General features: G+C 34.0%; 1 protein-coding gene across 1 annotated transcript in view; it reads right to left on the bottom strand.

The window, feature by feature from the left end:
* The window catches only part of TBC1D32 (TBC1 domain family member 32), a 179,237-nt gene that overhangs the window by 145,300 nt on the left and 11,583 nt on the right, over positions 1 to 22,354 (bottom strand). The window contains exons 4-10 of the mRNA XM_068551463.1: positions 16,729 to 16,906; positions 6,125 to 6,193; positions 4,096 to 4,221; positions 1,178 to 1,256; positions 948 to 1,051; positions 795 to 856; positions 93 to 237 (exon numbers count right to left, since the gene is read on the bottom strand). Coding sequence (XP_068407564.1) covers positions 93 to 237; positions 795 to 856; positions 948 to 1,051; positions 1,178 to 1,256; positions 4,096 to 4,221; positions 6,125 to 6,193; positions 16,729 to 16,906 — 763 coding nt within the window. The remainder of the gene's footprint in view (positions 1 to 92; positions 238 to 794; positions 857 to 947; positions 1,052 to 1,177; positions 1,257 to 4,095; positions 4,222 to 6,124; positions 6,194 to 16,728; positions 16,907 to 22,354) is intronic.

The raw sequence follows: 22,354 nt of genomic DNA, 5'->3' as shown, positions 1-22,354 counted from the left end.
CTTCGCACACAGTAAACATTCAAACAGCAGCTATTTTTTGACACAATAGAGCAATGCAAAGAAAGGTAGTAAAACATTCCATATTTCCTTACCATCCACTTTTTGAACCACACAGCCTTGGTATCAACCAATGCAAGAAAGTATATCGGATCCAAAATCTTTTGTGAGACAAGATGGCTTTGATCATGTTTAACTGATAATAAAGACAAAGTACTCTCCACAATTTCTTCCATATACCTTAAAGTTTGGGAAAGAAGTGATTTTTAGAAAAAAACAAATGCTATTATATATATAATAGTGACATTTTATATTTATGGAATGATAAAGTAATAAGTAATCTTTAGAAACATCATTTTTTAATGTTTCAGTAAATGGCAGGGGTGAAATTCACCCCCAGTTTTCTCTGCTTTAAAAACTTATGCTCTACTTCAACACTGGCTGTCCAAATTTAACTTTCGTTTTTAGACCCACAGTTACTCTTACAACCTTATTAAAGATCTTAGAACTAAAAAGGGAAAAGTTTAAAGAACATTCAAGGAACTTGACCAAAGTAGCGAAGACCAGTAATGAAAGAACCTGAAGCTACAACATCCTCTTCTTACCTTGTTGTGATAATTAAATGGTATAAAATGGTACTTGCATAGAGCCATTCACATAGCTAATGAAAAGCTAAAAAATAAACTAGTAAGCCTTTCCCAACCACATAAATCAGTTAAGACTGTCTCTACTCTCTTTGAAATGTATGTGGACAGTAACACTCCTAATTTTATATTGGCATAAACTAGGGGGCTTACTTTTCTGGGTGTCGAATCCAGAAAGATGGAGCCTCTTTCTGATATTCATTTAGAAGACGAACCTATAAAACAGTGCATAACCGTTCTCAAGAAGTTAGAATTCTTAAATATAGAATTAAACAGAAATAAAAGCATATTATAGAAAATGAATACCTTTTTAAGTAAATGGATCACATTAGGATTAGTTATATCTATGCCAGTTGAAAGAGTAGGAATATGATTTTCTCTAGAAATAAAGTGTAACTCCAAATATTTAGCTAAAAAGAAAAAATAAAAATAAGGTTATTATGCCATTCATTTACAGTGCTTTCTGCAACAGTTATTTCCTATCCATTTTCTTAAGTACAAACTTTTAAGTTTTAAAAATGATATAATAAACATACCTAAGCTTTTATAAATTTCCTTGGTCATATGTAACGGTGAAAGTGTAAACGTCTGTGCATAGAATTTTAAAATCCGGTCCTATGGAAATGAAACAAGATTTGTATCCAAGATTCTTTCATCATCTATTTTTGTAAGAATCGTTTTCTGCATAGTAAAAAACTTAATAAACCAAGACCATTCAAAAATTTCAGTAGAAATGTAACTAAAACGGCGCATTCTTGTGTTGGTTGGCAAAAAGTCAAGTCAACCAAAACTAAGAGTCAATCTAATACAGCAGTATATTGTTGTAAAATCTGGTAATAGCAGATACAGACATGGGGAGATGGGGTGAAGAAAGGAAACAATATAATTTGTTACAATTTGACACAATGTAAAGGAGCCAAACAAGGAAACAGTAGGAGTACTAGATGTAAAACAAAACAAACAAAAAACCCCACTCCTTTCCAAATCCACTATTTGTTTCTGTTTTAATTGCTCACATAGGAAGATTAATCAGATTTTTAGGACTTCAATAATTTTGCCTATTCCCAAGAAAAATATTATATTCCAAAATTTTACATTATTAAAACGTAAAGTAGAAACTACCACAATGTAAATGAATTAAATGAGATAACAGATGTAGTCAGTACCTGACACTCGTAGGCACCTAGAAATGACAGCTTATCATTTCAATTATACCAACTTTGATGGGATTGATCCTAACAGTGAAATTCAGTTTCCCATTAAAAAAATAAAATTCTCTCAAATGTTCTACTCTGAAGAAAAAACTAACCTTGACTATATCAAATATTAGATGAATACACTTACAAAAAATGGTTACCCAAGTGACTAAAAATATATTTCAATAACCCAAGAAGTTCGTACTGAACACAGGATATTAAATATTTTGGGAAGTTTTCACAGTTGCAGCAATTGGTAAGTATTTGTCATACTTTTCGAACACTATAGGCTTCACTCAGTTACATGTAAGAGTCCTTTAGAGCAGCATTCCCCAACCTTTTTGGCACCAGGGACCAGTTTTGTGGAAGACAATTTTCCCACAGACAGTAGGGTGGGGATGCTTAAGGCCATAATGCGAGCCATGGGGAGCGGCAGATGAAGCTTAGCCGCTCACCTCCTGCTGTGCGGCCCAGTACCTGGGGGTTGGGGACCCCTGCTTTACAGTAGAAAATGAAGAAACAGAATCAAACTCAAGAATTTGGGTAAAGCATAAGTTCTAGATGAAAAGAACACCATGCCTTGTTTTCTATTCAAGTTGATTGGTTTTATTACCATTTTCCCTCTATGACAATGTCTTCCAATTTTATTGCATTAAGTATCGACACTGACTCTTGCTGAATATAATGGTCAAATCAGGCCACTTACATTGACCCAGTAGGATCTTTACCATGTTTATAAAAGGAATAAAGGGAACCTATTAGACCACTATTCTGTCTTTAAGAGGGAAATTTACAGTTGTATTTCCTGTTAGAATGCCTTGAAATGTTAAAAGGTAACCCTGAAATATCTTTCCCCTTTGAAGTTCTTGAATCCTTGAGTTTTTAGAGAAGTCTGCATCACCCTCTGGGGTTAGTATGGTTGAACTGCATCCAGGTATTGGGTAATTAAACACCATTTCCCCCCTTATAAAAATAACAAACCACTTGTTTCTAAACCACTTCTGTTTACCAGTATAATTATATTTTCATTGATGGAAGAGTAATTTTAAGTAGTAAAAAGGTACTGAGTTTTATTTTTATTTGTATTAACTGTTTACTGTCTGTCTCCTCTTCTAGAAGTTCTATGAAGGCAAAGGCTTCTGTCTTGCTCAGTGTTCCCAGCATCTGAACTAGAATGATGTACACTGTAGGTATTCAGTGCATATTTGTTGAAGAGCTGGAAAAATTTTTCTACTAATACCTTAAAAAATTCTATATAAAAAAACCTTATCAATTTTAAAGCCAATTTTTTTTCTTCACTGACACATCATTTATGAAGAAAAAGACACTTAAAAAAAACCTAGTTTGGGGGACTTCCCTGGTGGTCCAGTGGTTAAGACTCTGTGCTCCCAATGCAGGGGGCCCAGGTTCGATCCCTGGTCTGCGAACTAAGTTCCCACATACCACATCTAAGCCCGCGTGCCGCAACTAGAGAAACCCATGTGCCACAACAAAGACCCAGTGTGGCCAAAATAAATACATACGTACATACATAAAAAACCTAGTTTGTAGTTAAATGTGATGCTGGAATACAGTCAGGATTTTTTTTTAATCCCATATAATTACTGCACTTTTTAATATAATCTTACTTTTCAACATAGTGTTTCTGAGAAGTCATATGTGAATCATTTTTTTAATATAAAATAACTCTCTCTACTGACTAACTTTACAGTTTTTGGAATTTTCTATATTAGTTTTATAATTCATCTCAATTATCTTCTAAAGTGTTAGCTTTACAGTTTTCTAACTTCTCTTTTTAAGCAGTTAAGCAATCTCTAACACTTAACTGCACAGGGAAAATGCTTATTAATCCTTTAGAATAAATTGTAATCATTGTAAGTTCAAGTCTTCATGTATCATGAATTCTTTCAAAAACACACTCTTTCTTTTATAATATTTTTCTTAATTCAAAAACATTGACACAAATACTTGGATATCCCTTTACAAGATAAAACAAAATGCATAAGCTAACATAGTCTATTATTTGGCAATGAAGTATGACACTGACCAAGCATACTTTGAATCTAATCATGACATAGTAAGTTAATTCCTTTAAAAAAAAAAAAAATCTTGACAATTCAAAAGCTGGAGCTGAAGTTATATTTGCACTACTATTAAATATTTGAGCTACTATTAAAGAAAATTATATTCCATTTGCTTCTAGAATAGTAGGGAAAAAAAACCAGGAATTCTTAACACTTCTGTAAGCATTTCCTTACACTAAATACAGGATCAGGATCTGAAAGATACACTGTCAGTTTCTCACAGAGAGTGGTCCAGTTTTCACAGTTCAGTACATCAGATGGAGGAGCTGAACATAACGTTTGCAAGCCTTCATATCTCACCTATAATTTTTTAAAAGAATTTTTATTAATACTCAGCCACCAAAATAATAGCAATTCTCCAAATATTTAACAAACATTGAAAGGCAGAGTCTGGATAACTGCTTTAAAGAGCCAATGGAAAATCAGAGGCCCTTTTATAAAACAATTCTTAATTCATTTTTTAAACTGTTAAGCAGAGAAACTAAATAGTGTTTTAATTCTTGCTTTACATAAAATAACCTAACTATATTAGGAGATTCTAGGTCACACGTCTAAGGGGAAGAGGAGAAGGGATGGTAGCCAAATCTGAATCACCAGAATAAGGTATTCCAGTGTCTCCTCCATAGACTTTCCTCACTTGAACAGACCCCCATAGGTGGTCCTACAGTTTGAGGACTCTAATTCTAAAACACTGCCCAGTTATGTCCCTGGTGAAGCATTCCCATTCTAGGATATATGAACAATTCTCACAAAACAATTAATTTGAACCTGTTTTTGCTGCTACACCGTATTTTCTGACCTTCTAACCACTGATATAGCGGAAAAAAAAGTGATTCAGCAATGTGATGCAAAACTGAATTTCTGAATTTTCACAGAAATCTTATTTATTAATCATTCTTCTCAAAATTCAATCAGAATTCACTCAAGACAGTATGACCCAAGGGACAGCAGTGGCAAATAGCTCTACTCCAATCGTAAGTGGAATAAAGCTTCTCCCCCACTCACTCTCCAACTAGTGAGTAATAACACACTGATTCCAACCTGTTCCTCAAAATTTGGTTGTTCCTCAGCTGAAATAACTGAAACCTAGTGAGGGGGGAAAAAAAATGAAGAGTCAAAGAGCTAAGACCTTAGGACACCAAGCCCTCGGAATGTGTCAAGGTGTCAGTTTTCAGGGTGTCAAGTTTTAGGTGAAACAAATAGAATACACATGTGTTTAAAAATGTCTATATATTCATATGAAAAACTCTTAAATACAATTTTATTTGGGATAGGCATTAGGGGGACTATGAAGAGAGTTTAAAAATATTAAGTAAATTTCTCCTTTCAGTTAATTTTTAGGACAAAACTCCATTAACAATTTACTATTTGCAGAAGTAGAACAAAGGTTTCTGAACAAGTATAGATTTCCAAATAATCCACTTAAACTAAAGACAATAATATTGTTATCATATAAAGTCAGGTTCCATTGCCAATATGTTGAAACATTTACTAAAACCTAGAAAATAAATCAGAATGCGAAATGCTGAGAGAAAAAAAAAAATCAGTGGGAGTAAATCATAGCTATTCACTTAATTTAAAATGAAAAGTTGAAGAAAAACAATGTATTTCAAAAACGAGACCAAATGGCAAGATATAACAGACGTCTGAGGTACTTCAAAAATCCTATCATTTTCTATTTCAAGTGAAACAGACTGACTTTCAAATGAAATAAAACTTCATAAACAGTAATTTATACAATTATTACAATATAAAGAGGCTCAATTCAATAAAATTGCTTTTTAAAAATATTTTCTAATAAATGAACACGTGTCAAAGTTGCTCACGTTTTCCAGAAGTAGAAAGAGCATTAAATGAAGATTTTTTTCTTCAAAGAAATCACTAAAATATCACATACAAAGCAACAGTGAAGGAACAGTTTGGGAGAAACTGCTCATAAATTCATCCTTGAAAACTGAAACTAGAAATAAAAATTTCCTCTTACAAACTGTGAGAACTCTCTAAGGAGAGCCTCTCTTACTCTGTGACTTTTCATTTCAAGACTAGAAAGTCTAGCAGGGATATCAGTCTAGAATTGCCATGATATTAAAGGACTATCTTCAAGAGAAATAATCCAGCTGCTACTAATTATAATCTATTATATATATATATATATATATCTATATCTATCTGACTGAACTTGACAGTTATCCTTTAAACTTACCTCTTTAGGTTGCCCAGGATCCAACTGGTCTAAAATCAACTGTAATTTTCCTTGACAAAATTTATAACTCTGTAACACAATTAACAGAACATTAATTCCTTCATTCATTTAGTAGACTTTTAGAAGTATTGTTATAAATGATTTTTCATATAACTCCAAGCACAAAACAGATTCTGAAACAAGAGAAGGGAATGATCTATTTTGATTTAGCGGCAAACTTAGAATTTTTGTATCCCAAGGCATTTAAATGAAACTTAATGTCCCAGTAGGACAGTGTACTTTCATGTATATGAGGTTATCATTTGCTGAGCAATTGCAACATGTAGAACATTATAAGACTCAAAAGATATTAAGCTAAAAATGTTTTGTACCCAGGAATCTGAGATGTATGAAACAAAGGTAAAACAACATAAACAAATAAGAAGGCACTGATGGTACCCTAAGCATAGCTACGATGCTGCTTGAACTTTTCTGTTCCTTTTCTTTCCTGTGCTTCTCCTTAAACTTTCTCCATGTCTCCTCTTAGGTGAAGAATTCCTAAAGTAAAAACTTCCATCTAGAAAAAAGTTTAGAGTAGACCATAAGCTGTTTTAGAAAAGGAATCTTCTTCTTGCCAAAGCAATTAAATAATACCTTAAATAACCGCCTAAAAATAAAAGCTGCCGTTATTATGTAACAAGCCTCGTACTACCTCAATTCACAATGACTCTGAAGTATGAGAAATCTGAAAACCAAGTCACTCAGCAATCAGAACTCAGATTCCCATCTTCATTAGAGACCCTCTTCTCTTCACTGTCTATACTCTCTTGAGGTGTTCTCATCTAGTTCTTAAATACATCACAATGACTCAAATTTATCAGTCACTTCATCTCCAAGGTAACATATATAATTATCCTTTCAACACTTCCCCTGGATGTTTAATAAGCACCTCAAACTTAACATATCCAAAATAAAACTCTTGATTTTTTTATTCCAAACCTGCTCCTCCCTCAAACTTCCCCATCTTGGTAAATAGTTCTACCACCCATCCATATTTTGTCTTAAGTCAAAAATAGGAGTCAATCTTGACTCCTTGCTTCCTCTCATTTCATACATCCAATGCCATGACAACTCCCAAGTTTCACATATCATAACTCTAACTACCCATTGCCACTTCACTGCTAAAACCTTAGTTGACACCATCATCAACTCTAGACTACTTAAATTCATCCTAACTGGTCTCCCTGCTTCTGCTCTTAATCTCATCCTCCTCTACCCCATCATCCATTCTCTAGCAATAGACAAAGCTTCTCAAAATTATAGATCAAGTCTCTTTATCTCCCTTACTTCAACCCCACAAAAAGACTTCCTGCTTTACTCAGAATAAAATATAAAAGTTTGACTTACACGATCTGGCCCCTGCCTATTTAACTTTCTCTCATACCACTCTGCCCTCTGCCATGCAGGTTTCAGTCATGCTGGCCTTTCTTTCCTCCATCCCTGGAAGATGCCATGCCCACTCTAGCCTAAGAACCTCTGCCATTGCCATTCCTGCTGCCTTGCAATGCTATTCTTCTAGAGCTTTGCATGGCTGCCTTCCTATCACTTAGAATTTGGTCTTTTTCACTATAGTATCCTCAATACCTGAAACAGTGCTGGATACAGAGTTGGCACTCAATATACATTTGTTAAACTCGAGAATGACTCCATAGCCAGTCTTCCTACCATGTTACATTGTCTCTAACAATACAGGGTACATATTGCCACTCGATTACAAACCCAAAACAGCCTGATATTTTCAGATCCTTCAACATAAATTTTCTTAAAAAGCCTTAAAAATGTCCTCAGTTTTACTCCTTTCTAAAGGTATATAGTTCATTGGGCATATACCCAGAGAAAACCATAATTCAAAAAGACACATGCACCCCAGTGTTCACTGCAGCACTATTTACAATAGCCAGGTCATGGAAGCAACCTAAATGCCCATCGACAGACGAACAGATAAAGAAGATGTGGTTCATTTATACAATGGAATATTACTCAGCATAAAAAGGAACGAAACTGGGTCATTTGTAGAGACGTGGATGGACCCAGAGACTGTCATACAGAGTGAAGTAAGTCAGAAAAACAAATATCATATATTAACGCATATATGTGGAATCTAGAAAAATGGTATAGATGAACCAGTTTGCACGGCAGAAATAAAGACACAGATGTAGAGAACAAACGTATGGACACCAAAGGGGGAAAGCGGGGGTCCGGGGGGAGGAGGTGATGGGTGGCGGTGGGATGAATTGAGAGATTGGGATTGACATACATACACTAACATGTATAAAATAGAACCTGTATATAAAAAAAATTAAAAAATAAAGTATATAATTCAACTGCTGAAGTCTGTATATACTACTTTTTAAAATTAGAAGAACTGTATATTAAATAATAGAGCTTTGAGTTTTCATTATACAACAATTAAAATACTAAAATGTATGAGTGATAACTACTAAATAAAATGTAAGTATATATAAATGCAGCTTGTCTTGTCTAATGGGAAAAAAGTATACATAGACAACACACGGTATCTTACATAGTATATATATATATACATATATAAACATTAAGTATATGTTGTATATATATATAGAAGTATATATGTCCATATGTGTATATAGTATGTATATAAGTATATAAAGTACATATACACACTCATTCTACTGCTAATTACACAAGCTCTTTTCTTTAGCCTGGCCCTTTTGCCTATTGTAAAATTGATTTCTTCTGGTCCTCCCACTTCCACTATCATGACTTTTATCAGATTATCATCTATGTCTAAAATGTCCTGCCATCCAGCTCATTAGCAAATAAGGATATCAAGGACATGAATTTTAATCAGACAGAAGGTTAAGCCAGGTTTTAAAATTCTAACTAGCTATGTGACCCTGGAATCTTTAACCCCATCCTCAGTTTTCACATCCACTTCCTAGCATCACTGTAAGAATTAAAAGGGAAAAATGTAAAGTCTTTTTGCTTTATCATTATTAAATTTTAAAATTTGAAGTAAATCTCAAATTTTCTTCAATCAGGGAATTTTCTATCTGAAAATAGAAAACTGAGTCCCCCCCTACCTACTGCCTATTCAAGATCTATAAATATAATTCATTGATTTCCATAGATTTCCATTCAGCTTCTTTTCTAAAAGAGAAGTCACGTTGTACAACAGCCCTGGTAAATGCAGAGTCAGATACTGTTTGAACATTCGCAACTACAGGAGTTCATATTTGGTGAAACAAGCAATATTATGTCAAGTAGCAGTCAAAAAAGATAATACTTAGATCTTAAAATTCATTTGCTTAAATGCTCCCCCTGACAAAGACTTTTTTTTTTATCTCTTTATGATCAATACCTCAGGCAAGCAACCCTTACTTTGAAAATGTCTTTGCTTTTTACTTCACAAAAATGATCACAACTAATCAGCATGATGATCCCTCAACTTCCCTCCTCTTACTCTCAACATTATTCTGTGGTGAACAGTTAACCACCAAATCCAAAGATCTTTTCTTAGTCCTCATCTTATTTGACTTCCCTCTAGCCTTCGTCCCCCCCTTAACCTCCTACCCAGTGCAATATGGTTTAGTACCCTTTCTAACCCATTCTTCCATTTCTGTCTGTCCTCTGAAATGTGTTTCCTAAGGTCTTGCTTACTTAGGTGGCTTAAGTAGCAACATCTCTGCACAGATGACTCACGTTGTTATCCCCAACATTTCTACCAAATGAATCCTGTATGTTCAACTACCTGCTACACCACCGGGATACCTTACTGGTGTCTCAAATTCAATACGTATACCCAACAACAACAACAACAAAGAATAAAAGAAGAACCCACCACATTCTTCTCCACATCTAATTCCAGACTTGGTTCATAACATCATAGTCTCCCAGCCACTTTGGCTTAAAAAAACATAACTAGACCTTTAACTTCGACTTCCACTTTGCACTACTCCCTCCAAAACATCTCAAAAATCGAGCTTAATGATCCTACTCCTGCAATAATTTCACATCAGTCTCTATTCCTACAAAGCCTCCTCAGTTCAGGTCCTCATTACTTTTTACTTAACCACCATGATAGCCTTCTAACTTATCTCCCTACATCCACTTTCTCCCCATCCCATGCCCTTCTGCATCCAACTGTTAGGTCTGACGCACACTTTCCTGTTAAGAAACCTAAAATGATTTCTCTCAAATTACAAAACAATTCAATTTAGCTTTTGAAGTCATTCATTTATTCCTCAAATATTTATTCGGCACCTACTATGTGTCAGACAGCTACTATGTTACCAGGCACTATGATTTTATAGCTAGAAACAATAAATAACGATTAAGATATAATCCTTACCCTTACTCCATAAACTGCCCTTAATCTAACCTTCCAATTTACTCCCTGCAAACTCTGTCCTAACCCTTCACATAAACTACTCAGAGCTTCCCAGATATGCCACATTCTTTGTTGATGCAGAAATTTTGAACTTTCCCTTGTCTGAAATACTTTCCTCTATAGCTCTTGGATATTCTTGGTTATAAGGACTCGTCTTCGGATTCCCATGACACATTACTTCTACTTGCAACTTGGTTATTTATGTACATATCCTATCTCTTTACTCTCAAGTAAGCTCCTTGAAAAAATAATGTATATCTGATTAATCTTTGCAATTTTACAGTGCCTGGCACAAGATATTGTACATAGCATATGCCCAATACATATTTGTTGGTTGAATATGTATCCAAGGAGTTGAAGTCCCTTAATTCTACCATGTTTGTCTTTCCTCTCAGGTAATAATGCATATTAGAAAAGCATAGCCTTTAGTAGTTATCTGATTGGAGTAGCCTCATTAATATGCTTACTACCCTATAAGATTCCTTTGTCTTCTTAAACATAGTACAAATTACTCTTAAAATGTTACTTAAGCAATGAAATACTACACTAGAAATGAGAATAAGTCTAATACCTACCTTAAAGTTTACCTATATAGTTTTGTAACATTTCTGTGTGTTATTGTGTATCATTGGATGGACAAATTTCCATTGCAACTAACTATAATAATTAATTGATACTTAACTGGAACATGTAGAAAACGTGTTCCATTGACTACAACAGAGTTGTTAGAAATATTTAGAACAGCTGAAAATATCAGATTAAAAATTCCTGAGGGGAGCAGTGTCTGCCAACTTGATTGGTAAAGCAACACAAAACAGACCTGTTGGTGATATCAATATAGGTAGATAATTCCAAAAGGAAAACATTTTTAGACATATTTACGTGTGTGAAAGTATAAACCAAGCAAATAATTTCTGAGCAAATGCTACAGGGAAAAGAGCAAGAAGTAGAATAGGTTGATAATCTAAGATGGATTTTGGTCCTACTGTAGGATCATAAGGATCCTAATTAAAGGTCTTTAGATGCTAAAATAAGATTTGTATACATTCCTGTCACATTCAGTATACCTAAAGATAGTGAACATAAGATGCATTCTGTAACTTTTGTTGTTTTAAAGAGATATATTCACTTTATTACAACATATATTGAAGAATACTCACATTAGTCAATAACTACACTTTAAGTTCAAAAATCATACCACCCTCAAATTACTCTAGAAATCTCTATTTAAATATTTGGTTTGTAAACTATATAAACCATTGAAATACAACTAGTCAAAGAAAGACAACTATTACTGTTGTTCAAACAAAGAGCTATGGGAAATAAAATATATAAATATTAAACCTAATGATTCTTTAGGCTTTAGTATGTGTAATTGTATAATGATTTCTTTCCTGTTCTTACAAAAGAAAAAGAACCACCACCCAGTGATGATGATAATGATAACAGCAAACATTTATATAAGAGCTTAATATGAGCCAAGTACTGTTCAAAATGCTTTACATACATTAAATCTGCAAGGCAACCTTATAAGAGTAAATATTATTACTATCTCCTCTATAAGTTAAGAAAATTGAGGCACTGAAAGAGGTTAAGAAGCCAAAGCCCACAGCTCATCAATGGCACAGCCAGAGTTTGACTTGTTTCCAAGATTTGGAATGAATTAGCTTCATGTAGAATAGTTTTTCAAAATTGTAGTGCATCTAAAACTTCTTAAAGTTATAAGCCCACCCTTCATTAAGCCTTAAATACAGAACAAAGTTATTAATTCAAAACAAAAATAAGGTTTTAAAAATATTTTCAAATGATAAAGTTCTTAATTTCCTAGATGTTTAAATAATGTTTTAACAAAAAAAGAACTTCCGCACTTTTCTTTAAAAGTGCTACCATTGAGAAATAGCAAAAATCTATCAATATTTAAAAGTATAAAGAAACTTAGGTATTCATAAAGATATTAGCATTGTTAATCAGAGAAATTAGTTTTTCTGGTGTCAAATTGTCTCAAGACATTACTATTAAACAAGCAAGCAAAGAAAGCTCACACCTGCACCTACCCAGTTCTTCTCCCAAACAAGCCACCTGCCTCAAGCTTAACTCTAGGCAGCTGCATTACCAATACCACCGTGTTTTTTTTTTCCTACTCTCAGCTGCCTTTCCCTTTCCCTTCTACATTTTTAGGATTTTAGGTTCCTATCTTTTTCTGTTTATAAGACAAATAATAATAATAAAAGTCTTATCAATTAAGGGTAGCTCGAGATGGAGGAACTTCTGAATAGTAGTTTGGGCTGTGGCTATCCTACTGTTCTGGCCCATGCTGCTGAACAAGAGATGAGAATCTTGTAATTCCTCAGCAGTAGTATGACATCCTCAAAAGCAGAATTCCTCACCAAAAAGAGCACTGTAAAAACTTTAAAGATTTTAGGAGAGGCCAGAAAAGGGGCTGAACTCAAGATATTCTAAGATTTGAGAAGTTAGGGTAAAACGTAAATTAGAGTAGTTGATAGCACAGCACATACTCAGAGACAGGGGAAAGGCCTCAAACCCAATAAAAGGAAAAAGCTACTCAAGAAAAGTCTTACTGGAAGAATTCAAAACCTAGCAACAAGATGGAATTCAAATTGCTCCCAGGAGGCAGTTCAAACACAAAGCTTCTTTTCCAGGAAGTAAAAAACAGAAAAGATCCTAGCCTTCAGCTGAACAGGTAGCAACAATGGCAAGATATTAGTTTCCTCACTGCTACTGTAACAAGTTACCATAAACTTAGTGACTTAAAAAAACACAAATTTATTATCTTACAGTTCTAGAGGTCAGAATACATTGGGAGAGCTGTGTTCCTTCTGGCTCCTGGGGAGAATCTATTTCCTTACCTTTTCCGGCTTCTAGGGACTGCCTGCATTCCTCGGCTCATGGACTACCTTCTGTCTTCAAATCCAACACACATCACTCCGACATCTACTTCAGCCTGCACAACACCCTCTCCACCTCTGACCCTCCTGAGTCTCTCTTATAAGGACGCTTGTGATTACATCCGGCTCACCTGGATAATCCAGAATAACCTCCCCATCTGAAGATCCTTAATTTAATCACATTAACAAAGTCCCTTGGGCCATGTACGGTAACAGGTTCATAGGTTCTGGGTATTAAGACATGGATGTCCTTGAAAGGGCTGTTGTTCTGCCTACCATAGGTACCAAAGGATGGGCTTCAGGGGGAGGTTACCATGAAAGTAAAGAAACAGTAAATTCCTTAAATAGGTTCACATCATGAAAGAACAGCTGGTGACTGTTATCCTAAACTCACCTTCTCCATACAAAGGGTACATCTTGGGGTTCCCTTAGAACGTAATAAAATATCGATAGTTTGCACACTACAAAAAAGCATAATGTAATGCCTGTGCCATATTACAACTGAATACTGTCAGGGAAGAGAAAGAAAAGCTGCAAGAGGAAAGGATATTAACTTTGAAAGATTAATGTATATTAGAGGTAATCCTCTAATCTTCCAGCAGTAGAAAATGACCCATAGAAGCTTAGTTAGAAACCATACAGGACTAGAGCTGGGAAATTTCTATTTGAGTATGTCTCTCAGTGGTATCCATTTCAACATATCCTTCAAGAAATAGCAACAATAATAAAAGCTAACACGTACAGAGCAGCAGCAATTATTAACTCAGTTAATCTTCTCAACAGCAGGATGAGGTAAGTGATATTATCATTCCCATTTCAAAATGAAAAACACTATGGCAGGGAAGTTAAGACACTTGTCTAAGGTCGCACAGCTAGTAAGTGGTAGAACAAAGGTTTGAACCCAAGAAGTCTCCAGGTTGTGCAGCACAGAACAAAGAGAACAGACTATCAAGGGGAAGAGACCAGGCTTAAATTCACAGTGGAATCCTAAGTAGCAACACGAGTTTTACCTATTATTATAAGCCTCCCTTTTTTCTGTAAAGTAGGCTGGTAACACCTATAGTGAATTTAAAGCCAAGCAAAGGGACCAATATATGGCAGCAATCTCAATAACAGATATATAGTATTATTATTTTTATCTTTCTAGCATTATTTTGCAGACTTTTTCCAGGTTTAATCACAGTGCCAAATGCTTTCAGTGAATGCTCTGCTCACAACTATAGTAAAAATCAGCCAACTTTATTCTTTAATATGCTCAAACTTACACAAACAGTCTCCAAGGCAGTAATGTCCAAAGTTTTTCAATACTGGGTCAGAAATCCATATACAATCAGGATGCAATGTTTAAAATAACAAAGAAATAAAGCCTATTCTATTCACAAAATACAAGTGTTCTAATATCAAAACAGCAGCATCAAAATTGTTTACTGAATACTATTCATAGAACAATTCAGTTTTTTTAAAGCCCAATGCAAGTAACATCAATTTTGAAGGCATCAATAATAACATCAATATTTAATGGAATGAATGATATATTTTCAGAGATCCTTTCAATTCTGAACCTATTAATTCAGCCTCTCTTCAGTCAGTTACATGCAAGAGAGTCTTTTTTCACTAAACAAAGGCATACCCAAACATCTTAGAGTTTGGCCACACTGAAAGAGCTTTCAGGACAGTTCTGGCATTCATCTGCTTTTTTCCAAAGGCCCAGGGATCCCACACCTTGTTGGTGGGCATAGTTCACTTTCAATTCAATTAGTTGCTTCTGACACAAAGTCATATTCATAAGGCAGGCACTTGAAAATGCAGATATACGCTGTGGACATTCCAAAGGAAGCCATATAAACTCAAAGCATGATCCTTCTCAAGAATCAAAACAAAATAAAAAACAAGAATATCTTCTGAAAGTATGACTCCATTTCTACCAATGCTGTGAATTTCTTCAAAAATCTATGATTCTATGACTGGAAATAAGTTGGTGCTTAGCTAGCACCTCTTAACTGCCAGCTACTCAATCAATCCTATTGAGATCTGAATAGCTGTACTTCTTAGAACAAATTAACAGTGCTCCACTTTTTTTCTCTTGTGGTTTGATTTCAGTGTGTACACATGGTTCATCAAATAACTAAGAAAGTATAATCTTATGATCCCTCAGGGTCCTAAAGTTGGGTTTTTCTGTGCCTTTCATTTCCAGAAAGTCCTTGATCTGAAGAAGCAGCTCAGTAAACCTACTGAATAAGCCAGCTGATTGTATTAAGCTGAACTAAAATCTCTACGGCCCAGCTTCTTCCAAAGAGTACATCAACAAGGGATGATTAAGAGCCAAAACATGAAGAAAATTCACAATCTTTGTCACTTCCTTCCTCACATCAGATAATTAACCTGACTTGTAAAATTTAAAACTCAGCACAATATCTCCTGCTAAATGATGCAGTGATAACATTTACATTCTGCTTTGACTAATTCCAAAGCCATTTTTCCTTCAAAAGTGCAGTCTCAACTGTGACTAATACACACACTTATTTCAGGTTTCACCCAAACTCCACAAATCCCCTTTTGCTATATGTTTAGGATCTACGTTACAGTTATGTCCCTATGTTAGAACTAATTAGGTGAAAATGTTTCACTAAAAATATCAGGTAGGATTCACACGAAGGTCAAACAGATTCCATTTGGCTTGAAATTTTCTGTGTGGAATTTCATGGTGCATGCATGGGCTCTACTTTATCTAGTTTCCTTTGTCTTCTATTAGGACTAATCTAGACATTGGTCTTTCCCTTAGCTCTGCTGAAGCCAAAAGACAAGGATTCCAATAACCTGGAAAGATAAAATATAAAACCTCAAATCTTTTGACATAAAAAAAAAAACAATGTGTTAAAACTAACAATTCACAGCAACTTTCACAGAAGATAAATCAGGGAAATGTTTTATCTCCATATTTCATCTATAATGTAGTTAAAATTTGATTAATAAGGATTAATTGGGAATAAGATCTTTTAACTAAAGTTTAAGCAGATTTGTTTCAAGTGTTATTATTTTTTTAATCCAAAATCCACTAGTTTATTTCCTTACCTCATTAATAATTGTTCAGATATAATTCACTGAACATATAATTCTAGAAGATGTTATTTCATGGACTAAATCTTTAATATTAGATTATGTTATTGTTTATTATTCTTCTGAATCTTAACACTAGAAAGCAGAAAAAAGTCTAGCTAATAAAGAATGTATTGAAGGTAATGATTATTAAACACCATTTCAAGACATAAATGCAAAACTAAACAACACACCTGATTGAATGACGAATCACTATCAGAGCAATTGTCTGTGCAGTAACTATTGCTTTTCTCCTTTTGGATTTTTTTCTGCCTTTCTTGACTTCGCATTTCATCTTCTTCAAACTTGTTGATCATAGATTCCACCACTATCATCATGATGTTCTTCAGGGAATGCATCATTTCTTTGTATCTTTAATTCAAAGCAATCTTTGTAAGAGAAAGGCTATTAGCACAGATTAAAACATTCAACTAAATTAAACTACCTGATTATTTTTTTCTTGTAAAGTCCCTTTAACAAACAATTCTAAAGAGAAAAGTCAGTTTTTCTGAAAGAACAAATGGCACAACAGAATTCACACAACAGGAAAAATAAATTATCAGGGAATCTAAAATGTGTTATTTCCCAAGTTTTTCCATCTGGTTACATGAACCAAAGCAGTACAATTAAAAGAATCCAAGGCAAGATGTTCCAATGACATAAGATTCCAGTAATCAGCAACAAAGTCAACTATTAATATCAAACTACCAAAACCCAGCCTACTTTACACATCACTTTTATTCCTTTTTTTAATTTCTCTTTCTCTATCCTCCCTTCCTCTATTTTCTTTGCTTCCCTTCTCTCCTGCCTATAATTTATATGTATAGGCATCCATCACCACAACTGAGACCTAAATAAATATTAAGAGATCAGTGGGTCCTTTCAAACAGAGGCTAGAGAACCCGCTGTCAGAGATGTTAGGAAAAGGATTCCTGAAATTAGTAGAAGTTTGAACTGGATAATTTCTAAGATCCCTTTCAGCTCTAGCGGATCTAAAAATATATATTTTTTAAAAACTTATAATAAATTTCTCCATTTATTAAGTGCAAACTCTCAAGCATCCATACTAACATTAGACTGAGATCCTCCAAAACCCTACAAATAGAATTTTAGAGCTAGATGGAAACAAAAATAATCTAGTCTACCCTTTATTTTACAAATGAGGAATATGAGACGTGAACTACTGAAATTTCTATATTTAAAACAAAAAGGCATAAAGATTTAAATAAACATAGTGAATAAAGTACTAAATTTGGAATCAGAAAACCTGGATTAGAAACCTGACTACTTTACATACAAGCTCTGTCATTATAAATAAGTCTCTTTTTCCTCAACTATATATGAGATAAAAAGAATACAATCTAGGAGCACTCTTCTATTTACTAGATGGGATGTTGCCCAATTTATAAATCACTGAATAAAGCCATTTAGATCTTCAAATTAAAAAAAAAAAAATACAATCTAGCTGATCTAGTTCACATAGCCATAGCAAGAAATAAATGAGAATATATATCTGAAAGTTCTTTGTAAATATAAAGCATGATAATATGTATGTTTATTGTTTATCATTATAATACTGGAAATAACACTAGAAAATAAGCACAGAAACTTCCCTTTCTTTATATTTCTGGTTAATGCATCATATTAACTACATAAATCAGGGAAAGGATACTTCTCTCATAGAAGTAATATAATCATGCTGGGGGATTTGGCTAAAAATAGTGGACTGAGTTTTTAAAGTTTAAAGGAATTTTTTGGGACTTCCCTGGTGGTCCAGTGGTTAAGACTCCATGCTCCCAATGCAGGGGGCCCAGGTTCAATCCCTGGTCGGGGAACTAAGATTCCACATACCGCAACTACTAAGCTTGCGTGCTCTAGAACCCATGCACCGCAACTAGAGAGCCCATGTGCCGCAGCTACTGAGCCTGCGTGCTCTAGAGCCCACATGCCACAACTAAAGAAGCCCGTGCACTGCAACGAAGACCCAGCGCAGCCAAAATTAATTAATTAATTAATTAATTAAAAAAAAAAAAAGAACTTTAAAGAAATTTTAAAATATATTTTAAATTATATATTATATACATTATATATTATTAAATATATGTGATTTCTATATGTAATTTAAAATACATTATATATTTAATATTATTTAACAATATATAATTTATATATTATATAACTATAAGTAAATTGAATATAATACATATAGCTATATATGTACATATTTTTAAAGTCCCAGAAATTATGAGAAAACACAAAAATATTAAAAGAAAATTAGAATACATTAGGAACGATACAGAGGGAAAACACATACAGAAAAGAACCGCTATAGAGGTGAGAAACAGTCCAGGGAAAATTCAAGTTTAAAGTAGAGGGATATAAAGAGCAAGAAGGGTAAACAACATTGTTAATTAACTATAATCCAATATAAAATAAAAATTAAATTAAAAAAAAAAAGAAGCAAGAAGTAATTGAATCCTAAGACACTCATTAGACTAACTGGTGAAGTACATATAGGAACTGAGTGAGGAGGCCCCAGCTTCCTCCTCTACACATTCTGAGCACCAAGAAACAGGGAAGTATAATGATGCCCCAGTAGCAATCAATAGCTATCCACCAGAGCTGCTCTCCCCTTCCACAGTAATTGGATTATAGCTGGGAATAGGAGTAAACTACACTCCCCAGACTCCATTCCAGTTAGGTATAGCCATGTGAAGAACATAAACTCCTGTCCCCTTAAAACTTACAATATAGTGATTTAATAAAGGAATATAAAAGTAAATCTCAGGGGGAAGGGTGGGGGGAAGGGACAGTTAGGGAGTTTGAGATTGACATGTACACACTGCTATATTTAAAATGGATAACCAACAAGGACCTACTGTACAGCACAGGGAACTCTGCTCAATATTATGTAACAACCTAAATGGAAAAAGAATTTGAAAAAGAATAGATACATGTATATGTATAATGAATCACTTTGCTGTACACCTGAAACTATCACAACATTGTTAATCAACTATACTCCAGTATAAAATAAAAAGTTAAAAAAAAAAAAGTAAATCTCAATGATTTACAGGATAAGAGTAAGGGTAATAAAAATCCATAGAAAATCTGTAAGTTTCATTTTAGAAATACTTCCTCCAGAAAACATAAATTTCTTGAAACCACAAACATTAATTCTTCTGCAAGAAATATCAGCAAACTAGCTAAAGGTAGATAAAAGAATAATACTTTAAAAAAAACCAAAAAACAAAAAACTAGAGAGTAAGGTCCTGAATATCAAGAGTTAAATAAACTAGAACTCAGTAGCAACTGCAGATTTGAAAAAGCCAAGGATAGAATATGGACACCATTCAGAAGATTCCTTCATACTCCAAGAAGTTAAAATAAGAAAAAGCTCTAAGAGGTAGTGAAAAAAACCATACCAATTAACAATGAAAATACACATTGCGAGTACTTCCACTTATATATATGAGAATGTATGATAGATCCTACAAATGAACTGTTTCATGTGCAAACCTCTATTTAAAAAATAAATATCAAAATGTTTAATTAGGAAAGCAATTTGAATTATTACAGTAAAAATGTTTTTAATAAATGTACTGTTGCCACATTAGCCCTAAGTAGTTTCTAAAGAATCACACAAAAAAAAGAAAGAAAATAATACTCTGTACAACTTAAAATCCTTCATCCATGATTCACAAAGCAGAAGACATTCATTAAGACATTTAAAATCTTTTTGAGGTAATTATTGTTGTATTAACTTTTACACATGAATTAACTAAAACACAAGAAAATTAAATGTCTTACCCAGAGACAAAAAGTAATTTCCTAACAATCCCATGTAAAACTTTGCTTTAGCATTAAAAAGCTTTCATTTTCTGACTAATGAAGAGTTTTAGTCCCCCTTTTAGAATAAGCTTAATGATATTGTCAGAAATAGACTACTAGTAATTATAATAAAGTAGTCCCTCCTTATCTGTGGTTTCGCTTTCCACAGTTTCAGTCACCCACAGTCAACCGTGGTCTGAAAATATTAAATGGAAAATTCCAGAAATAAACAATTCATAAGTTTTAAATTGTCTGCTGTTCTGAGTAGGTGATGAAATCTCGAGCCATCCAGCTGCCCAGCATGTAAATCACCCCTTTATTCAGTCCTGCCTGTTAGTCACTTAGCAGCCATCTGGCTTATCAGATCTACCGGTCAAGGTATCCCAGTGTTTGTGGTCAAGCCATCCTTATTTTACTTAACAATGGCCCCAAATCGCAAGAGTAGTGATGTTAGCAATTCAGATATTCTCTTACTATGCCTAATTTATAAAGTAAACTTTACCATAGTTAGGTATGTATGTACAGGAAAACCCATAGGATTTAGTACTATCCATGGTTTTAAGTATCCACTGGGGTCTTAGAATGTATCCCCCTGGAGGAAAGCAGGGATACTGTATTATCCAAAGATGGAAGTGGCTCTAGTTTTGTTTTTTCATCAAATCAGGAAATAAGAAATCTTGATCTCCATGGCTTTTTACTTAATATATATTGTGGTTAGAACTTGCTGAACTTATAAATAGCCGCACACTGTCACTTTGTTCATAACATATTTAAACAATCAGTTGTCACAAGGGGAAAGAGGTCCCATCCAACATCATAAAGAAATGTTTAACAATTTCAAAATAAATCAGATATAATTTTTAAAATATAATAGGTAATATAAGCTCAGGTATATATTTCAATTTTTCTACTACTTGAAAGAGGGGCTATATCTCAAGCTTCAGCACCTGCCTTCAAACTGCAATAGGAAGCAACCATGATGGTCCAGCACGGAGAGAAACCAGATGCCAAAGGCACTTAAAAACATCACATAAATCCAAGTCCACAGTCTAGAATTAACAAAGTAAATGTCATGTGTCCAAATCAACACCAAAAATAAATTTTGGGGATCCAAATTTTAAAAGTTTTACTGTGTATAAAAATTATGTAAAAATTTTATCAGAATAAAAAATCATTGCAATCTAGCTTCAGAAAGCAATTTTTAACATTAGATAACATTAATATGCTACCTACCCTAAGAATTAGAAACTAAATAGAGCTACACTAATAAGTATGAATTAAGGAGAAACTAGAAATTTATGCTCTCTACTTGCCCATTCTGCCCTTTATAGCCCTAAAGAGTCTTCTGTTATGTTACATTTCACGTGGAGCAAGGGTGGGTGTCGGGGGAGAACCAGACCTTCAATCATCAATCATATGTCAGTGTTGAAAGATAATTAAAATGAGAAATACCTAAGTAGCTGAGTTTAAACATGAGAAGGAAATCTCTAATCTTCTTTCATCTCAATTACTGCTCTATATTAAATTGTTTTCTGAGTGAGAGTCAGGCATTTTGTCATGCTATCTCACTGCTCAAGAACTCAGAGTGGCTGAGACCTAAAAAGAGTGAAGAAGCATTAGGAACAAGACAAGGATGTCCCCTCTCCCCATTGATTTTCAACATCCTACTGGAAGTCCTAATTAATGCAATAAGACAAGAAAAGGAAGTAAAAGGCAAACAGATTGGGAAGGAAGAATAAACTGTTCGCAGAAGACATAATCATCTATGCAGAAAATCTGAAAGAATTAACCAAAAAACTCCTAGGACAACTAAGTGATTATAGCAAGGTTGCAGGATACAAGGTTAATATACAGAAGTCAATCACTCTCCCACATACCAGCAGTGGACAAGTGGAATTTGGAATTAAAAACATAATACCATTTATATCAGCACCCCCCAAAATTAAACGCTTAGGTATAAATCTAACAAATTTATATAAGATCTATACA

The sequence above is a fragment of the Eschrichtius robustus genome, chromosome 9 (genome assembly GCF_028021215.1).
Source record: "Eschrichtius robustus isolate mEscRob2 chromosome 9, mEscRob2.pri, whole genome shotgun sequence".
In the NCBI taxonomy this organism is placed as follows: Eukaryota; Metazoa; Chordata; class Mammalia; order Artiodactyla; family Eschrichtiidae; genus Eschrichtius; species Eschrichtius robustus.
Note: the sequence above shows the minus strand (reverse complement) of the source record. Positions and strands in the feature narration are given on the sequence as shown.